This window comes from Strix aluco, chromosome 13 (assembly GCF_031877795.1).
Source record: "Strix aluco isolate bStrAlu1 chromosome 13, bStrAlu1.hap1, whole genome shotgun sequence".
In the NCBI taxonomy this organism is placed as follows: domain Eukaryota; kingdom Metazoa; phylum Chordata; class Aves; order Strigiformes; family Strigidae; genus Strix; species Strix aluco.
The window spans coordinates 8,041,295-8,060,535 of record NC_133943.1 but is presented as its reverse complement, the minus strand read 5'-3'; the positions used below and the strand labels follow the sequence as shown (position 1 = coordinate 8,060,535).

The window sequence follows — 19,241 nt, the reverse complement described above, 5'->3', positions numbered from 1 at the left end:
TCCTTCAAACAACAGCCAAACTCACCTTCACTCCATGTCATTACCTCTCCAAAACCAACCTTTGTTGCTCCACTCTATGAAGGCCCTTTGCCCAGTGCAGGGTGTTGGGAGAAGTGAGTATTTTCCTCTTTCACAAGACTCACGTGCTTGGTGTGGGGTTAGCAAAGGTGACCACCATGGCTTTCTGCAGAATGTCCCATCCTTGTCCTGCTCAGTGGTGGAGCAATCCCATTAGCAAGCATCTTCTCTGGCAGCAACGACATTTTGCTGCCAATTTCCCGCCGATCTTCTCCCACGACATCTCAGCACAGCCCTCAGGTGAAGCTGGATGGAGTGCGGTGGCACAGCAGCTGGATTTAAGGTCCAGGATTGAAGCTGGCTGGGAGCTGGGGCTAGCTGATGAAAGATCAGTACCATACAGTTCAGGGCAGGGGGTAAAAACAGTCGGGCACTCTGCTCAGCAGGACTCCATGCCATCTCCATAGCTGGGGGTTGCTGGACAAGCTCTGTCTCTTCTGGTTACTCCAGATCTAAAGTGCAATAGCAAACCTGCAGCTGCTGCAGCTCCAGGAACCTGCAGATCAGAGGGGCCAAGGAGCCAGACGGACCTGCTGGAGCACAAGCGGGAAGCGCCGGCTGGGAGGAGGATATTTACTGGTGAGAGGAGAGTGAGACAGGCAGTTACCCAAGAGGCTTGAGCTGAGGGACTGCAAGGCAAGAGCACGCACTTGGAGCCTCGCCTATTCCTTGCGATGGATCCCCGAGGCAGGGAAGGTCCTTGCTTACAAAGTTTCCTTTTTCCCTGCTTGTTCTTTTGCGTGAGGAATTCAGGTCCTGACCACCCTGAAAGACTTTACAGTAACCAGAGAAGTAGGGGAATTTATGGCGTCACTAGTGGCTGAAAGCTGAGGAATTGAGAGGAAAAGGGATTTTTTTTTTTTTTTTTCTCTTAGACTTCAGCTACCTTGACAAAATTCTCATGGCCTGTAACTGACCCGCAGGAGCAGCCAGGGGGGATGTGGGGGCCAAAGCAGGCTGGTTTAATTGCCTCGGCCGGGAGCTCCTTCCCAAATGAAGGACTTACTGAGTTTGAGCTAGTGCACAAAGCTTGCATCAATCCCAAAACTCCCTCCTCTGCTCACCTTCACTGTTCAGCTTTCACTACTTTGGCCATGTCTGATGGAGAGTAGAAGGGCAGGCTTTGCACTGAAGCTCATCAACTTGCTCAAACTTGAGCCTGGGCTGCTGTGTTCAACTGCTCACCCTACAAAACGTCCAGGATCTAAGCCAGCTGCTTAGGGCTAAACCCACGCAATTCCACACCCAAAACTTTTAGGCTCCTATTTCTAGGAACTTGGCATAAAGAGGTGGGAAGGTCCTTGTGGAGATACCTTTGTTGGCCTGATTTGGGGAGTGCATGAAGGACTTGGAGCAGAAGGGAAGAGTGGGGAAAATGGAATCAGGAAAAGGAGAGAAGGGAGGAGGACAAGGAATAGCCTGGTGAGGGACAGCAGCTCCCTGGCACTGTAGTTTGTGCTAGTCTAATAAGAAAAGCCCTGTCTGTACCCAGTGCTGTCACTGCGTCAATGAAGAGCCTTCAACCTGCTTTTTATCCCCAGGAAAATAGAGACACAGAGGGCTGCAGTGAGTCGACGCCAGCACTAGTGCACCAAAGGTTCTGCTTTTTACATGAGGGTGAGGGTTTATGGCCAGTAAACCAGTGGAAATTCCAGGAAAAGAAATTAAACAACCTGGTTCTGTTGGGAAGGTGGGCGTGGAACAATGAGACATCAACCTGCAGGGTACAGGGATCCTTCCAGGGCAGATTGGGAAGAGCTGAACAGTCCTGTTTTGGGACACCGGCAGGGATCCTGGTTGCTCTCTGTGGCTGGGCAGAGCTGGGAAGGTGCCGGGCTATTTCCCGCACATCTCCGTGCAGAGGGGCTGGAGGCGGCGCCTGCCTTTCCCACCCCAGCCCAACGAAGGGCCTGCGATTTGGACGGCAAGCCACCAAACAGGAGATCAGATTGCTCAGGGCTGCCTGCCAGGCCATGGCTGCTGGCCTGCCGTCTGCTCAACAGGCGCGGGAGCTGGCGAAAACCCAGACACCAAATGGAGCTCCAAACGAGCTGGCTCCACGATCACTGGATACAACCCACTACCTTCCCTTTTCTAAAGATGGAATTGCCCACACAGGCGTCAAGAACAGGAAGAGTCACAGGCAACGCTCACACACCTCTTGGACTCAGCGCCTTCTCTGCTTTGTGACCACAACCTGGGTTAGTGAGCTTGCTAATGCGGTGCCCATCATTGTGCTCTCTGGTCCCCAGCAGTCCATACACGTGGTGGGAGAGGCAGCAGAGCCACCTCAGCTACCTGACACTTCACTCTTCCCATCTCGAAGTCTCTGCTCTTCCCCACAGGCACCATGGTGCTCCCTGCTGAGGATGCTGCAGGGATCATGGAGTACTTCCTGTAAGACGTAAAAGGAACAGATCTTGGAGAAAGTTCCAAAAACAAGTAAGTAAAAGCACATTAGGGGGCTTGGAGGTACTTTGGGAAGAAGCCAACACTGCCTGCAAGGATAAGAGATGTGAAATCGGCTTCAGCTCCTGGCAAAGTGAGATTGGGTGCTGGCAGAGCTGTGCTGTCATCCCTTACTGGATATAGGGGAAATAAAAAAAAAAAAAAAGGAAAAAAGAAAAGCAAGCCCTAAGGCTCTCCCCTGCACACTCAGCCTGCTCAACCACATCTCTAAAACATAAAACCGTTAAATCCACATTCGCATTTTTCCCCGGTCCTCTGTGCTGCCCTTTTTGCTGGGGAGCAGAGAACCGATGCCTGGTTTCCATCAACGCTGCGAGGAGGCCCTAGGACGGCTCACGCAGAGAATCGGACGTGTTCAATTTCAATGTCCAACCAGGGAAAAAAAACCAACCCCAAACAAACCGGTTTTATGATCTCCACATCCCACTACAGCATAATCCCGCTTCCGGTATCTGACAAGTCCAGCCAGCTCCTGCCGAGGAGGCATCTTTGGGACGGGAGAATGGCTCTGGTCCCCCCGGCAGCTGCCCTGGGCTCAGAGGTGCAGCTGCGGAGCACCCACCACCCGGGTTACTGAGCTAACACTGCCCTCGCACGGCAGCAAGGAGCGAAGGACATGCAGACTTCGGCCCATCAGATCAACTGCCGGGTTGTTTAGTTTCTCAGTGTGAACACGTTAAAAAGACTGAACTGATGTATCCTTGGTTTTGAGCTTGAAATCTTTCGTGGGTTTCTTGGCAGGGAGCAAATGAGATTAAGCAGCATTTATTCATTAGTCTGTACAAATAACAAATTAACTGGCAGAACTTATTTGTATCACTGGAGTTTCCATTATACCCTCTCATGCTAAAGAAACTAAAGACAACAGGTTGCTGCTTACAGCTGTCCTCCTCCAGCCCTTCCACCTGTCCTCCCTGGGCAGGACACGCTCTCACTGTGCTGGCAGAAGAGCCCACACTCACCAATTTGGGAATGTAAATAACACTGTTTTTCCCCTTCCACTGGGGTACGCTGCCCTTGTCCTCACCTAAGGACTTTTCCCCGAAACCTCCTAAAAAAGTTTGACAACACACGGGTGATGCCCTGTGAAGCAATTCACCCCTGCTCCTTCTTTCGTGGCGCCCACCTGTGTCAGCACTGAGAGCTCCCCGAGACAAGCTCTCCGTGCTATGCTCTTGCAGCACAGCAGCACGTTGCCTCGCACGAGAAGGTCCCGGTTCATCGCAAAGGCCTCCAGACATGTCCACAAATGCAGGGACTGAGGACGTCAGGATCTGCTTCTGATGTGCTGGCTCAGTCGCTCCCAGCTCTCCAATACATCAAGGTCAGGCTTCAGCTGAGAGGATATTAGACTCAGACGTAACTACTGATCACTGATTGTTTCTCACAGCAGAGTAAAGTCCCCGCTCCCTTGCTACTGAAAGCTCATACCCTGGGATGTAGGACAGGGGGACCAGGTGTCTCCTGCATGCATCACTGCCAGCAGAACCGGGCACGTTCTGCATGGCTGGAGGTCACCGTAACAGCAGCAACACAAGCTGCCACCCTCCTCCCAGAGGGCATTTTACCCCTTGCCATGAATTGAACAGTGAGGAGGAGACAGGTCAGTTGGTTGTAGGACAGCACCAAGGAATGAGGATACAGGAGATGATGAGGGATTGTTTTGGGGAGAATCATCTGTACAAATCTTTACTGCACATGAAGAGTGTAATTTAATTTGACAGCAATAAATTCAGGTCATGTATTCTGAGTGTAAATCCCTCAACATCCTATCATCCTCCTCTGTGAGAGCCCAAATGTCTAAAAAGCTACACTGCAACCTCTTCCCTGGCTAAAAATCAAGGCTGAAGCATGCCTCAGACAGTGCCAGCAGAGCCTTACGAGGTGCCATGACAGGGTTCAGGAGAACAAGTATTCGAGCCACAGTTTCTCGCATCACTCGCTTCCTCACTACAGCAAAAAAATTGAGTCTGATGGTCAGGAGGAAGAGCAATATGGGAAAAACAAATCAAACAAAGCACTACATGGAAAAGGATCTTGCAGCTTAACTGATTGAACGTTGGGATGCTACATGTCAGTATTGCTCTGGAGTAGCACCCACCTTGTCAGCTGGGCATGCAGCTTCAACTCTGGACAACAGGAGCTAGAAGTCACACACGAAACGTAGCCAAGGGTGTACTTGAGAAGGAAGCAGAAGCTGAGGGTTGAACTAGACATAAAGATTCATTAGGAAACATGAATCGAATGAGACACTGCACTTGATTGACTGTTCATGATATGGGGGGGGAAATCCCCATCCAAGAAAAGCCCAACGCTCCCCAAAATGCAAGGTCACGTGGCTCTCCAACAACCTCCATCTTGTAAGTTGTCTTTTTGTTGCATTCAAAAGACTCTGTGATCTGCATCTGTGCAACCCACACAGGTTTGTCACAAAATATCCCATCACCTGAGTTTTCTACTTCAGGCTTGACATATCCTAGTCGGCAGCGCCGTTCTCCCCTCCATGTCTGCAGTATTTTCAGCCCTGGGGAGGTGGGTGGGAAATGACAGTGAATCAGAGAAGCCTGGCACAAAACATCCATGGAAAGCAGAACTCCATTGGCTCTGGAGCCAGAAGTGCTAAGGGCAGAAAGGCAAACAGAAAGGAATGTAGGCCTTGTTGCTAGATAGATCATTTATTAAAGTGAAATTCAGCATTTTATCTTTGTCAGACAGTACAGAGTTAAAGTTTCATACACAGTGGAAGCAGGACATTTCCTACACCTCAGAGAAATGAGTTCTACAGTTTTTGCTATAAGTTACTAAGTTGCTTTAACAATACACAGCTATATTACACAGTTAAAAATACAAGGTGTCCAAAACATTTGGCATAAGATCAGCACAACACATGGAGGCCAGAAACAGAAGAGGGAACACAGTTTTTCTCTCCCAGTAAGCCTGCTAAAAGACTCCAAGCCATTCTGCAAGTTACCTGCCATTCACCTCCCCTGCACTCTAGCTGCGGAACAGAGCCGCAGCTAGGACAGGAGTAAAACCAGCCCAGTCAGGGCTCAGCTAAGGAAGAGGCTCCTGGAGCCTGCTGATGTACAGGATAGCCTGCAGAGTTGCTTGCAAGGGAAGTTCAGGTTTAAGGCAGGAGCCCCCCCCGCCCCTCTCCCCACACTTTCTTCAACCATTTAATTCATTCCAAACAGATGTGTTCACAGGCAAGTCAAAAACGCGAGACCAGGGATAGCTGTGAAAAGTGCAAGGAGTATCTTACGTCGTAACAGTTCATCTGCACTTTGAAAGTGGAAAATGAAAATTCCCTAACTTGATAAGCTAGAGACGGCTAAAGTAAGAAGAGGAGTGAGGCATCAGTAACATTCCTTCACCTCTGGGACTCTTCAGTCAATACTGTGGGCAGTACAAGGACTGCCTTTGTACGGGAGGCTACCTTGTACTACCCACTCTTTTTAACTGTAGAGGCAAAGTGACTCTAGTGCTCTAGGGAAGTGTAACGATCTGCAAACTTAAATAAACAGTCCCCCAGCAGACCATTTCTCTCCCCTCCAACTGCAGTTACTGCTGAAGATCTCCCATTGGTATTTACATTTGGCTCAACCAAGAGATGTAAAGTGCACAGCTCCCCCCTTCTCCCCCTCTCATAAAACATCCATTACAAGAGCTAACACAGAACAAATCTTCCTCCACATTGCTAAGTGTGGAAGGGCTTTGTTCCTTCTCTCCATGGGCCATGTCATGTTTCATCTTCTCTTCCCATCATGACCCGCTTGAAAACTGACTCTTACTGTGGATTATTTCGGCTCTGGTTTTCAAAGCCTCTCTGAATCCAGCTTGCACTTAAGACTAACTTTAAATGCCAGACTTGATATATTTTGGTCAAGTCTTGCACACCAGGGTATCTAGTGGTTTACAGCCACATTTCTAAGGAAAATGGGGACATCAGAGTACTGGGACAAGTGGTACAAACCTGCCTGCTCTGCTTTTCTCAGGCTGAGCATCTAAAGTGCCTGGCAAAAGCAACACTAGCTTTTAATGCAACTGTTTACTTCACGTTGATATACAATATTCTTTGAAATGCTGAAGAAATATTAAAAAACTGCATTCTAACACAGCCTCCTTGGATGTATTTGCACTTTTCAGCCATCAGATTGCCACTGACTGAAGTCTTCGCATGCTTCTAACTCCCTTGAGTTGAGCTCAAGCCGATAACTACCAGCAATGATTTCTTCTTCTTCCCTTAAAGTGAGCAGAGGGTTGGCATACAGGATGAAATTAACCCCAAAAGAGATGTTTCCGTATTACTTGGATTTCATACTAATGGCTTTGGATCTATTCAGAAGTCTAATGAAGTTAATGCAACTCTTCAATGAGAATTGAATTAGGCTATGTAACTGAATTAGGCTATATAATGGCTGGAGGGCTTCAAAGACGATTCCTCTACCCCGGGTGAATGTCACCTATGCAGGCTTGTAAGAAATAAGCTTCCACTATTATAAATGGAAGATGACATCTGGTCATCCTCCATGCCCCCAAGGCTTGTGCTCCATGGTTCAAAGCTAGACAGAATTTAAGGCCCATCTGTGAAAAGCAAAATGTAAAAGGAAAAAAAAAAAAATCTTATCATACCAGCCAAAGCGATTTGGGTCTTCCACCTTTCCAACAAATCCCATCTAAAAGTGCTGAGAAAACGTCCCACCTCATGGCTTCACAAGTGTGAGGTTCAAACACATTTACTTTGAAGTTTAAAACAAAAAGTTGGAAAGTCTCTTTTAATTGGCATGCAGCATAAGGAATCAAATACACAGAATGGTATTATACAGAACGACAATTGCATTGTTGCGTTTTCTGGTTATTAGACACTAAATGCTTTTCAAGAATCACAGGCACCCTGAACATGGATATTGCTACTGAATTGACGTGTGATTTCAGTTTATAGCATGGGAGCCATAAAGTGGCTAACCCTTCCAACAAGACATCGGCTTTCTTTCGCTTGAGGCGTTTTGCTCTAGCTAAGTTGAGAACAAGGTAATAAGGCATTTGCAAGGGTTTACAAGGCCATGGGGTTCGACAGCCAAAGATTCTTCTGTTTCTTTGGTGTCTTGCCTCCAAGCTTTTCACCTTATAAACAACTGCTAATGGCTGGTAAACATCTCTTCATCATCACACTTCACTAAGAATTTTTTCAAAAAAGTATAATTGCTTTAAGAGTGACACCAACAAGGATCACATTTCACATCAATTGACTATTTTCAGGAAAAAAAAAAAAAAAAAAAGTTTCCTGGATACCACCTCTGCACAAAAGCATTCCAGTGAATACACCTGAACAGATGGAACCTGCCACCATATTTCCTTGAAAAGAATCATTTTGCTGCTGGCTGCTAAAACACCCCAACAGATTTATTTACTCTTAGAAATAAAACAAAACAAAATACAACAACAAAAAAGTAAATCCCAAACAAACTACATTTTTACAGTTTTGGTCTAGAAGTTACAATGAGGCATAATGCTCTCAACTCAGAAATTCATTTTCCCTTGGTAATATCCTCTGATTACGTGAGCACTTTGAAGATTAACATGCAGTCAGAGAACATACCCTTTTAGATATCTGTCCTGAATGAGAGAAGCCAGATCATGTTGACTGATGTGGGAATTATTCCACCCTTTCAATAAGGAAAGGACCAGCATAATTAGGAAATTTTTAAACATTCATGAAATACCGACGCAAGACATTCTCTCCTCATTCCTTGAACCTCTCTCTTGTCTGATGTTCTTAAAATCCATACTGAATTGAACAAGGAAATGCTGAAACAATCACACTCCCCAAAACGTCACAAATGGGATGTGTACCATAACAGAGTATTTCTGCCTATGACACAGGACTTAGACATGTTTAAGTTTGTTGAACGTGTTTTTGCAGTATTAGCAAACACTTCAGAGCTGATGTGAACAGCTTGCTTTAATTTGTGACTTGATTTTTAAAGAGACCCTGGGAGAGCTTCAAAAAGAGCTTCACTATGTGAATCCTTCATGCCTTACGAAACATGATGCAGTACTAAGCTGGGATCATGACCTGTGTATTTAGCTCTTCAACAAAGCTTCATCCAGTTCTGGAATATTAAAACCTGCCACTGACGAAATGCTAGCCAAAGTTTTCTACTGTTCAGTTCGTTGCTTAAGGCTTGTTGAGAATATACTCTCTACATGGAGTCTTGGCATCTTGTAACAGAATGGAGACATTGGTTAGGACAGCAGAGAAACAGAGCGGTGCTTTAAATCACGAGATCCCCTTGAATAGAATTTGAGGTCACTGGAGAACAGTCAGTCACGACCAACACTTCTATAAGCTTCTTTTGCCAAAATAACCACTGTGTTATTTGTAAGGACACCTTGGCTTTAAATAACAAAACGAGAGCAATCTCCTCCTACAGTGCTCCGTTAAAGAGCACCAGCATACCACCCTCCACTCACACAGCTCTTATGAAAGCACACGGGATGCTCACAAAAGGCAAGCGCTTCGATACTTTTTGCCCGTTGCAAAGACAGATGAAATGCATCATGCTCCAGTCAGTTCACTACCCCAGTTACGGTGCTACACCCATTAGCATAGGTCTGCTTTACACTAAACAGAGACAGCCGAGCCCACTGACCCACACAGCAGTTTTGTGACACCCGCCAAAGACTAGCTTCAGTATAAAACTCGCATCAAATGTGATCTGACACAAAGATTAAGAGACAGATGTCTTAAGCCATTGTTTCACCTACTGAGCCTTGAATACAAGGGAAATATAAGCATAAGTGAATTAAACAAGCATTTCTACCAACATGATCAAACCCAGCAAATAAGCTGGATTTGCCTTGCTACCACATTCTGAGGAAGTGCAGAAGTTTTTAAATGCTTACAGACAATTAATTAGTGAGTTCTTAAATAAAAGACATTAGAAAAAGAGATTGCAGAGAGTTGTTTGGCATCCATATCAGAAGGGAGTGGGAGGAAAAATGATAAAAAGAAAAAAAAAATCAATTTCAGACTAGTCAAGTAGTGTTCACTGAAGTAGATTTGGTGAGCTGGAGCATTTGTAGAAGTTTGGGACTTGAAGCACTGACTCAAGGCAAGACAGAGCATGTGTAGGTGGGGAGCAAGCTTCAGACAAACTTCTGACCCATGCACCTCGATAATGAATTTTATCTCTGCTGCTATTCCAGTCCTGCGCCAAGACAAACTGCATGGTGGTCTGTGATGCAGTCTGAATTCAGTGAAAAAATTCCATCTGTGATCTGAACTGCACTGAGATGCAGATTTCCAGAAATGGTTTAAAACACCAAGTTGACAAACTCCACAGTCCTACAGGTTTACTTGGTTTCCCCATTATCCTCATTTCTTTATTCCAATGTGACTTTGAAATGAGGGGAAGAAGTCTTCAGAAACATGCTGGGCACATGTTTTCAAATACTCCCGGTAAGAGTGTCTATATTTTTTTTCTGTCATCCAGACTTACTGCATTTAAAAAAAAATTTACAATATACTTCAACTGTTTTTATATACCTAAAATGCACAATACCATCTGTTCCTTCAAGGTCTCTCTTATTCCAAGTCTTGTTAATCTTCATTCTAGTTGCTTGCTACCTTCTGATTTCTGGTCCAGCCTGCTCTTGTTGTTCTTCACCATATAGATGAAATACGCAAGTGTCTCTTTCTCATTCACAGGAATATTCCTGAAGTGACGACTGACAGTCTAGAAGGACAACATGTAAAGAGACAGAAATTCTGAAATTAAAAAGTACAAATAATCAGAACATGGTTTCTCTTCACTTTCCAAAAATGACTTTATGGCCAGTGAGTGTAATATACTTTAAGTCAAACATGCACCAATTCAAACTGTCAGTCCTCGTTTACCTCTCTCTCTCTTTACAGCTGGAATGTGCATATGAACATAGCATAGTCTTGCTATGTCAGCAGTATTTGTAGCCAACCTACAAGCGGAATTTGGAAGCCAGAATGTCCTCCTGCCAAAGCAGCACAGTCTTCTAAGTGACATTTCATGCTGAGATCACTTGGAGAGCAAGTTTTCCCTGCATCTCAGTATTTTACAGCAGAGTGTCAGAAATATTGAAACACTTTGCTGTGTGAACCAGATGCAGCAAAGTTTTAGAGTCCAGAGGAAAACACACTGGGTAAGTTTTCACTGAAAGGAACACCAGGAGATTTGCAATGGGAGGGTTAGGATTTGCTTAAGGCTACTCCTCTCTGTCACTAGCATAAGTCCTGAACCATTAGCTGCTTTTTCCTCAGAAAATGAACGCAGAAAACATGTTGGAGCTGGATGAGATCTGCTTCTCATATGGAAGAAGCTCTTTTTTGGTACCCAACACAGCTCCAGAACTGGATTTTGATGCAGGCTGAGCATAAGTCACTCCAAGAAGATTTATGGAAGTTTGAGTTTTCCTTACGGTGGGGCAGCAGCAGGAGTCTAAGAGCCTCAGGCAGCAGTGATTCAAGCATGGGAGCTGGACGAGGATCCAGCGTAGGGTCAAAGCTGCTCAGACTTCACAGGAAATCTGGGAAGTGTGTGACAACTTTAAGTTAGGCTCCCTTTATTTTCCGCTTGCATAGTAGTTTTATTTTTTTTTCCTCCTGGGCACATTCATGGTAAATTGTCTAAGTAAGTAGTCCTTCATGGCAGGAGGTAGCTGAGAGACTATGAACTGGTTAGTTAGAACATGAGAAATCGGAACTGCTAATGAGGACGTACACCCACCCTGCTTCGTTCAACTTACTCCTACATGCACTACACTACACATTCTCTATATTCTGTATCTTCATTCTCCAGTTGACTTTGAAAGAGAGCAAGACAGTGTCTTGCTGTCTTTTTTGGTCTGCCAGTTTTTGTTCTTTAAAGCAAAAGCAAAACAGACAGTTTTGGGCAGACAGCTGTGAAAGCCTCCACTTACAAAATCAACTTCGTTACCATTCAGTAACTGCTACAGTTCTTTCAAGTTTAGAGAAGACTTTTCCCTCAGAATGCCTTCAGATCAAGTCAGAAAAGCGAGCAGAGCAGATGCACACCAAGCACAACTAGCCCAAATAACAGAGAGATACAGAGAGTTCTTTCTTGACAAGTACCCCATATGGTAAGAAGCAGCAGCAGAGGCCCCTAAGGAAAGAGTCTTTTAATGACTTAATACAGAATCATAAGACATCAGGACAAGGGAGGGAAATAAGGAATCCGAAGTCATTGATTCTGCCATTAATAATAAGCAATTCCAACCACTTCAAGTGCCTGTGAGGAGAGAAAAACTAACAGGGGCACTGAAGGTGACTAGTAGTGTGTAAGCCTGAGCTTCAGTCAATGAGCCGTCTTCAGCTAACACCCAGGCCACTGGAAACTATGTTCTGTTTCTGCTCCCTAAAGGAACAGATTGTGACTACGAACAAGGAGGGAAAGGAAGCAGAGAAAAGCAAATTACTAAAACATGCTTTCAAGAGTCAGCTTCCATGTTATCCATGATGTCTCAGGTGAAAGAAAGCATGCAGCTTTCTGTTGGCATCATCCCCCAAAACCTTGCACAGAGCACACAGTACATAGTACCGAGAGAGTTACTGCAGGAAATAGTGTCCACAAAATGTGCACTTGAGCAGAGGAGATAAAGTTTTTTAGAAACAGAGAGACTACTACCTCTGTCGTCACTTACTTCTGCTAGCTGGGCCTTGTTGAGTCCAGGCCTAGTCTGCAACTTATAATGTCTCTTGTAACGTCGCAGGGTGTTCACTTGGAGCTGGAACAAGTCAACCTGGAAGTGATGCAGAGAAGGGATGAGCACAACCTTTGGCTTCTATTAGGGAAAAATGTAGAGTTATCTAAAAATAACTATTTCTTCCTCAACAGGACGCCTCTTTGCCTGCGTTCAGAACCATGTCACCTTGCCTTACTGACAATTCTAAGTATATTTTGTATTTGTTAATGCTAAAGGACCAAAATAGCCTCAGGGAAATGTAAAATTTTGTTCTGGTTCACATGCTGTCAACAGAATTGCTGGCCAATTTCTGCTCTCAATTACACCTCTGCAACCTTCAAGCAAAGGGGAACCTTTTGTTCCCACAAGGTTTAAAAAGCTCACACATGAACTATCAATTTAGCAGGCACTGAACAAATGGCTTGTGACATAAAACACAGTACAGAGACAGAGAAGAAATGAAATTCAAATACTTCAATGGGAAGTGCACAGTTTAAAAGCAAGGAGGGGGGGGTTACAGGAAGGAAGATGAAGATCATGTGGGAAACGCCATGCTTCAAAGACAAAAGGAATCTGATGAAAACCAAGAAGAAAATGACATTAAAACTGACACACTGCAGAGTTCCCTATTCAGTTAGGTGACGTGCAACCCCCAGTTTTTAACCACCAAATACCCTGCACGCTCTACAGCTCTAACATGCAGCTGGGTGTTCACCAATCATCCTGGCAACCAACGTAAAGGCTGTATAGGAAAGTTTTGATGGAGAACTTTGTAGAAAGCAAACACAAACAGCTACAACAAAAGGACAGGTATCCTTAAAAAAACAAACCAAAAACTTGCTACTGTTTCAACACCTCCCCACAGGAGGTGTGTGGACACAGCTTTGCAGTCAAGACACAGCTTTGCTAGCAAAACGATTCCTGGTGGCTTTTTTTTCCGAAATGAAATGCTTTTTGCCAACACGGGTGGCATTTCCAGCAGAGGGCTCTGCTGACACGGCCAGAACTTGGCTCCTCCACGAACATCACCTCTGCACAACTTTTTGCAGTGTCAGTAGTAACAGAAACATCACCAAAGCAAATACAGCACACAATGGCACAGAGAGGAGATTATTCTAGAGTTCTGAAACAGAAAAAAAGCCACAGGCGTATTTCCTGAGAATAAAAAGACGTTACGAATGATTTTAAGGTAGTTTTAAATAGTGCCAAAAATGCTATATATGGCAAAGGTCTGCAGAAGCTTAATATCCCTGGATATCACATACCCAAACATAGAGACACTGACCTATTGGATTCTCTAGTGTATTTGCAAAACAATGCATGCTAGGTAACGAAGAACCATATCGGGGCCTCAGTCACCACTGAAAATAACTTATTTTTACCTTTAAAAAAGAATTAGTATTACACACTGTTTTAACAGCTCTCTGTTTGGAAGCAGTACGTGCATGAAACCGTGCAGTTACCTTATCATACCTCTTTTTATAGGAAACTTTACACAGGCAAAGAACTCATACAGGGATGAAGAAGAAAATTAGGACATTACATATAAGAAAAAAGTCTTCCTGAAAGATGAGAGTAACTCCACAACAGTTTCAGTGGAGGTGCAATTTAAAATTTAAATATTTTGCAATACATGAAAACATCCAAGTCAAAATTCAGCATGCTCAAAACTGGTAAAGCATCCTACATCCACTTGGCACCAACTAACCTCCGGGACATCCGTTTCATGCTCAGGAGAGTCACCTCCATCGTCGCTTGTCTTCCTCTTTCTTTTGTTTCGGACACTTTGAATGAAGTTCTTGTGAAAATCACAAATATACAGATGTCTCACCTAAGAATCAGAAGTGGTGAAAAAGCAATCAAAACAGGTACTGTAGAAACAGCATTCAACAGCAGCCACTTAAGCACCAGTATTAGAGTGCATCCCTCATGACTGGCATGACTGACTGCCTCAAGACACTAAGGAATTTCTAATCTTAAACCCCAGACCTGATAGCGTACTCTTTAGTTAGAGATAATTTACATTACAAAGACTACAGGCAAGGAAAATGAAGGACTCAAGAGCTCCTGAACCTCTGCAGATAATATATTTCTTTTTTATGGTTGCAATCATACGTCAGAAAAAAATAAGTAATTGTTTGGAGGAAGTGCATTTGCTTCAGAAATTACTACCAGGTAACTAACAAGAAAAATATTATCTTGTTCTACTCTTGTGAGCTTTCTAGTTTGAATAGAAGATTATTAATGCAAGTGTTTCAAAATCTAGACCAAATAAAAGTTGAGTAATTACCTCAATTAAAACAAGCAAACCAAAAGCAAAAATGTCTCTTTCCTATAGCTCATCCTGGCATGGAACTCCCTTTTTAACAAATATCTCGCTAGAGTTAGCATATATACAGCAAAGGATCACAAATGATCAAAATTATTTGGTACCCGTAAGGCAAAAATGTCTTCAGATGGTACAGGCACCTGACATTCGAAATCACTTTATGCAGCCTGCTTCATACTTCGCCTTCATTTTGAGTTTGTTAGTCTGATTTCCTCTTTTTATTTCTAAAGCCTTACATCTGTCAATAAACATTCATTTCTAAACTGAAAGAAGCAACTATACCACTAGACTAATCTGCTGAGGACTACAATGAGGAAAAATACTTGTTTTTCTCAGAATAAGATTATATTTCAAACTGAGTCGCTCTCTTCCCATGACATGATGTATTTCGGCTGTGCAAAAGGGACCTAACCAACCGGGGAAGCTGCCAAACAGACTGACTCAAACCTTCACCTTGTTTTTAATGGTTTTAATCTTTAAAGATCAGGTAAGAAAAAGCACACAGAGCAGAATTCCGTTAACTGAATCACTTCGGAGAAATTCCTTCTGTAATCTTGATGGGCTGCTCTGCTCTACCTATTTCTCTACTCGGCAAACGACCTGTTTCTATCTTGAGCTGACAGCTGTCACTTAACGTCATTAAGCGGTCAGCAGCAAATTGGGCTGTTCAGTGCCGACCAGCGAACAAGTGTCCGAGTGCCCTGTTTAAGAGGCAGCACACCTCGCCTTTCGACTTAGATGCAATAGTTCATTTTTAATAATCTGCTTCACTAGAAGACAAATTCTTAACAATTACAAAAGTAACGCCAGTGGCACCGAACTGAAATAGTAACCCATATCGCTGGTTTCGCCCCGCAGCATCAGCGGTTTTCAATACGAAACTGAAATTAAAACAGCACTACTGCCCCCGAAGCTCGCTCCTTTGCTCCCCCTGAACGTCATCTGCTCCCCACCGCGTGAGAGCTGTCCTCCCAAACACGGTTTTTAGTGCTGCTTCATTAAGCCTCACAAGATAATCAGTGCCATGAGGAAAAGCCGTATCTTTACCCGGGCACGTTACCCAAACGTAGTAGCGCTGAAGACGGGAAAATGCGGTCCAGGGGAACCAGGTTCGCGCCGCAAACCCTCGCCCCTCGCACCCCCTCTCCCCACAGCTCGTGGGGGTGAAGCGAACCCCCCGGGTTATGGGAAAGCTCAACTTGCCGGGCGGAAAAGCAACTTTCCGCCGGCCGAGGCGCACGGAGCGCGGCCTCCCCGGGAGGGACCGCAGTGCGGTGGCGGGCTGGGGACGGCGAGGCGCGCCCGGCCGGCCCCTCCGGGGGGCTCGGCGGCGGCGGCCAGGATCGGCGGAGGCCGCAACTCACACTTTTGTCGATGTCCAGCTTTAGCTTCTTCTGCGAGATGCTCTTCTGGATCCTCTTGCTGAAGGACGCGTTGCCGGCGGGGCGCACACAGCGGTCCCCGTCGTCGATGAGGCAGCAGCTCTGGCCGTAAAAGGGGGCGGCGGGAGGCCCATCCCGGCTGTCCTCCTCGGTGCTGAAACCATTCATCGCCCACCTGCCCGCCCCTCACCCCGCCCGGGGAGCCGAGAACCGGGGAAACAGCCGTCGCCGGGACGCTCCGCGCACTCGGGGAGGGGGGGGGGGGGGACCCCGCCACCTGGCGCCCCCGCGGGGGCCCCCCACTCTTGCAGGGGCCCCCTCAAGGGGGGACCCCCCTGAGCGCCGGCGGAAGGGGCCGCGCCACCGGGTGGGCCGCTCGCCGCCGCCCCTCAGCGGTGGCCGCGGAGGCCAGGCCGGGCCGGGCCCCCCAAGCGCCGCCGCCCGCGGGGGAGCCGGGACCCCGCACGCACCACTCTCACACACACACTCACACACACACAAAACCGCCTCCCCGGCAGCGGAAGTCCCGCCCCTCCGCCCGCAGACAGGGCGCTGGTTGGGCCGGACGGCTTGCGGGGCGGGGCGCGCCGCCGCCGCTCTGCGCACCTATTGGAGAGAGTAGCTGTCTGTCTGCCCCCCACCGCCCGGCCCCGGCCCGCCTCCGCGTTCGCACGGCAGCCGGAAGGTCGCCGGGAGAGAGGCGCGCGAGCGCGGGGAGGGGGCCGCGCGCCGTTGCCAGGACACCGCAGTGCCCCCCCCCCCCCCCCCCCGGCCCCGCGGCGGGCCCGTCCCCCCTCAGCCGCCCCCGTCCCCTCCCCGCCGCCCGCCCGCTCTCACCCCGTCAGGAGCCTGAGGAAACTCGGCGCCTGCCTTGGCCCCGGGCGCTGCCGAAGCGAGGACCCGGCCTCGTCCCTCAGGGAGCGTCCCCGGCCCCGCCGGGCCTTGGCGCTTCCTCTGCTCCACAGAGACCTGCGGAGCCAAACGCGAGCCTCTGGCCGCGGCGCCCGCCCGCCTCAGCCTCGGGACCGCGGGCTCCTGCCCCGGGTTTCTCCAACCGACCGAAGCCGAACCAGCACCGCTCTAGTAACAGCGCGAAGGCACGCAAAGGGCCGGGCCGAGCCTGCGGCTCTTGCCCGTGAACAAAACTCGTCGACATACTCCGCATCTGCCTCTTCTTGGCTGCCTCAGCACCTGAGGCTCCTGCCGTCGTGTAGGTAGGAGTCCCTGGCTGAAATACTATTAAAGATTTTTTTTTTTTCCCCCTAATTACAGGGCAGGGATAGTGAAAAGTGTTTCCCAAAGCAAGCTGACTTGAAGATTTGCATTTCTTTCATCTTCGGGGGGGGGGGGGGGAAAGGGTGAGAAGGCAGGGGTGAGGAGAAGTAGAGGGGGAAAAAAGAAAGAAATTCTTACTGATCTGTGAAGAAAAGATATTACTTCTGGAAATGCTATGACCTCTGTAATACCAGGCAGCATATGCTATTATCCAAGGTGCACGAGCAGCTGTAAATGGAAAAGGATTTCATCTTCCTGAAGAAAAGACTTTCTGCACAAACAGAAAAAAGGTTCTATAGACTAAAATTACTTCAAAGTCTGAAATCCCTCACGTGGAACAATGTGCGTTAGCACGGGATGAACTGTGCTGAATTACACACACACACGGAATAGCTTTGCAAGAAAGAGACTCCTCAAAGCCCTTGGTCATGAGATCAGCCCGCTCCACAGTAACAGACACAGGCATCTTGCAGCCTGTTCTGCCTGCTCCCCACAAGAAGACTGAGAAATGCTAAAATACGTATTTTCCAGTCAGTCCTTGCAATACCAAACATGTCTCAGAATAAATCTGGAGAGCAGGGACTTAATACTCTTCCCTCGGCAGTTCTGCCTCTTGCCTTGGTTTTTATTGCTGGTGCCCTCGGGCAACTACTAATTTCTGTTTGTCCCTGTGACTAGTGGAGAACCACCGTGCACTCTCTGGGACACCGATCCCAGGAGCCGGCCACTCCAGAGGGAAGGTGGGGGAAATGAACGACTTCACCTGCAGACCAACAAAGAGTTAGCAAAGAAATTTAAAAAAGCAAGACACCACTGCTTAGAAAAGCTCCTGGCCAAATTGCCTGGGATCTGCCTGCCTGAAGTAATACCCTTCTGGCAAAAACCACACATATTCCCTTGGTTTTGGGAAAGGGAAAACACCAGAAGGCTGACAGTGATCTCAGAGCTCCTGATAGCAAGCTTTCTAGGTTTATCTTCACATTACAAATAAAAATCAAATGGCAGGCTGAGGAAATCTTGCAGGACTATCTTGACATTCAGGAAGCTGAAAACACAGACTGTAGAGACAGATGATAATAGCAGCAAGCGAGTAGATAAAAGGGAACACAATCATAACAGGCAGGACTTCCTCCTGTCCCTGTGAGGAGGAGATTCTGCAGGTGCTCCCTGGATTCTTCTGCAGGAAGCTGGGAGCGGCTGGAGAAACAGGCACCATCAGCGCCAGAACAGGCTGGTACGTACCATCAGATAGTATTTCATCTCATCCCATGCAAATATAAAGATTTTAAGTTGTTTTGCAATTCCTACTAAGAAGAAAAAAAAACCAACCTGTTTTTGTCACTGTCTGTTTGCTAATTCAGTGCTAAGTACCTCCAGCTCAGGCTAACACAATGACACCTTTTTTCAGTCTTTCAAAAAAAAAAAAAAGTGCGTGGAGGTGTTTGTATAATTGCAGTTTATTTCAGTGTATTTATCCTCATGGGAACCTCAAGATTTCACAGTCTGCTAGTCCGGAACTAGCTTGCTGTGAGATAAACTGCCTCATAGAGACATTCTTTATTAGGTATCTATCACTAAGCTGATCTAATAATTCTTTGTGGGAGCTGCAATGAAGTGAGAAACAATGTTTCATAAACCCATCAGCACCCAGGCAGCTTTAGTGTCTCTAAAGCTGTAATAGCCTGCCCATCCAAGCCAGCCCTCTAATCAAATTAGGGGAACCTGCACAGGCCTTTAAATCTTAACCGGAGCAGCACTACCTTCTAAAGATAAGTCTGCAAGGTAGCTGTCATCTGGAACTTACTGTTTTAATGGAGCCATTTGGGGTTCTTGGGACAGAAATGCTGCTCTCCAAAAGGTTTGTGCTGCCAAAAAGGTCTGGGGAAGAAGCTTGTTTTATTTGTTTATACCTCCAGTAAGAAATCAGACCATTTCCATTTTCTGTACCTTGGGGGCCAATGGAGACTCTG

At 46.6% G+C, this 19,241-nt stretch overlaps 1 protein-coding gene across 2 annotated transcripts; it reads right to left on the bottom strand.

Annotated features, from left to right (window-relative positions):
- Nucleotides 1-5,203: 5,203 nt before the first annotated feature.
- On the bottom strand, nucleotides 5,204-16,488 carry SAP30L (SAP30 like). 2 transcript variants are annotated; one of them, XM_074838267.1, is made up of 4 exons: nucleotides 15,979-16,488; nucleotides 13,994-14,116; nucleotides 12,244-12,342; nucleotides 5,204-10,318 (listed from the first exon to the last, which is right to left on the bottom strand). In XM_074838267.1, the coding sequence occupies exons 1-4, from the start codon at nucleotides 16,162-16,164 to the stop codon at nucleotides 10,253-10,255; spliced, it is 474 nt and encodes a 157-aa protein (XP_074694368.1). In that variant the 5' UTR covers nucleotides 16,165-16,488; the 3' UTR covers nucleotides 5,204-10,252. The 2 variants fall into 2 exon arrangements, with proteins under 2 accessions (XP_074694368.1, XP_074694367.1); XM_074838266.1 differs by having other exon boundaries at nucleotides 5,204-10,286; nucleotides 15,979-16,484.
- Nucleotides 16,489-19,241: the final 2,753 nt, after the last annotated feature.

Bases quoted from the DNA above. Each gene is read 5' to 3' on its own strand.
- SAP30L (XM_074838266.1), bottom strand. From the start codon at position 16,164: ATGAATGGTTTCAGCACCGAGGAGGACAGCCGGGATGGGCCTCCCGCC. The intron at 14,117-15,978 runs GTGAGTTGCGGC...TCTGATTCTTAG, and splicing joins AGCTGGACATCGACAAAAGT to GTGAGACATCTGTATATTTG. The intron at 12,343-13,993 runs GTTAGTTGGTGC...CATCACTTCCAG, and splicing joins ATGAAACGGATGTCCCGGAG to GTTGACTTGTTCCAGCTCCA.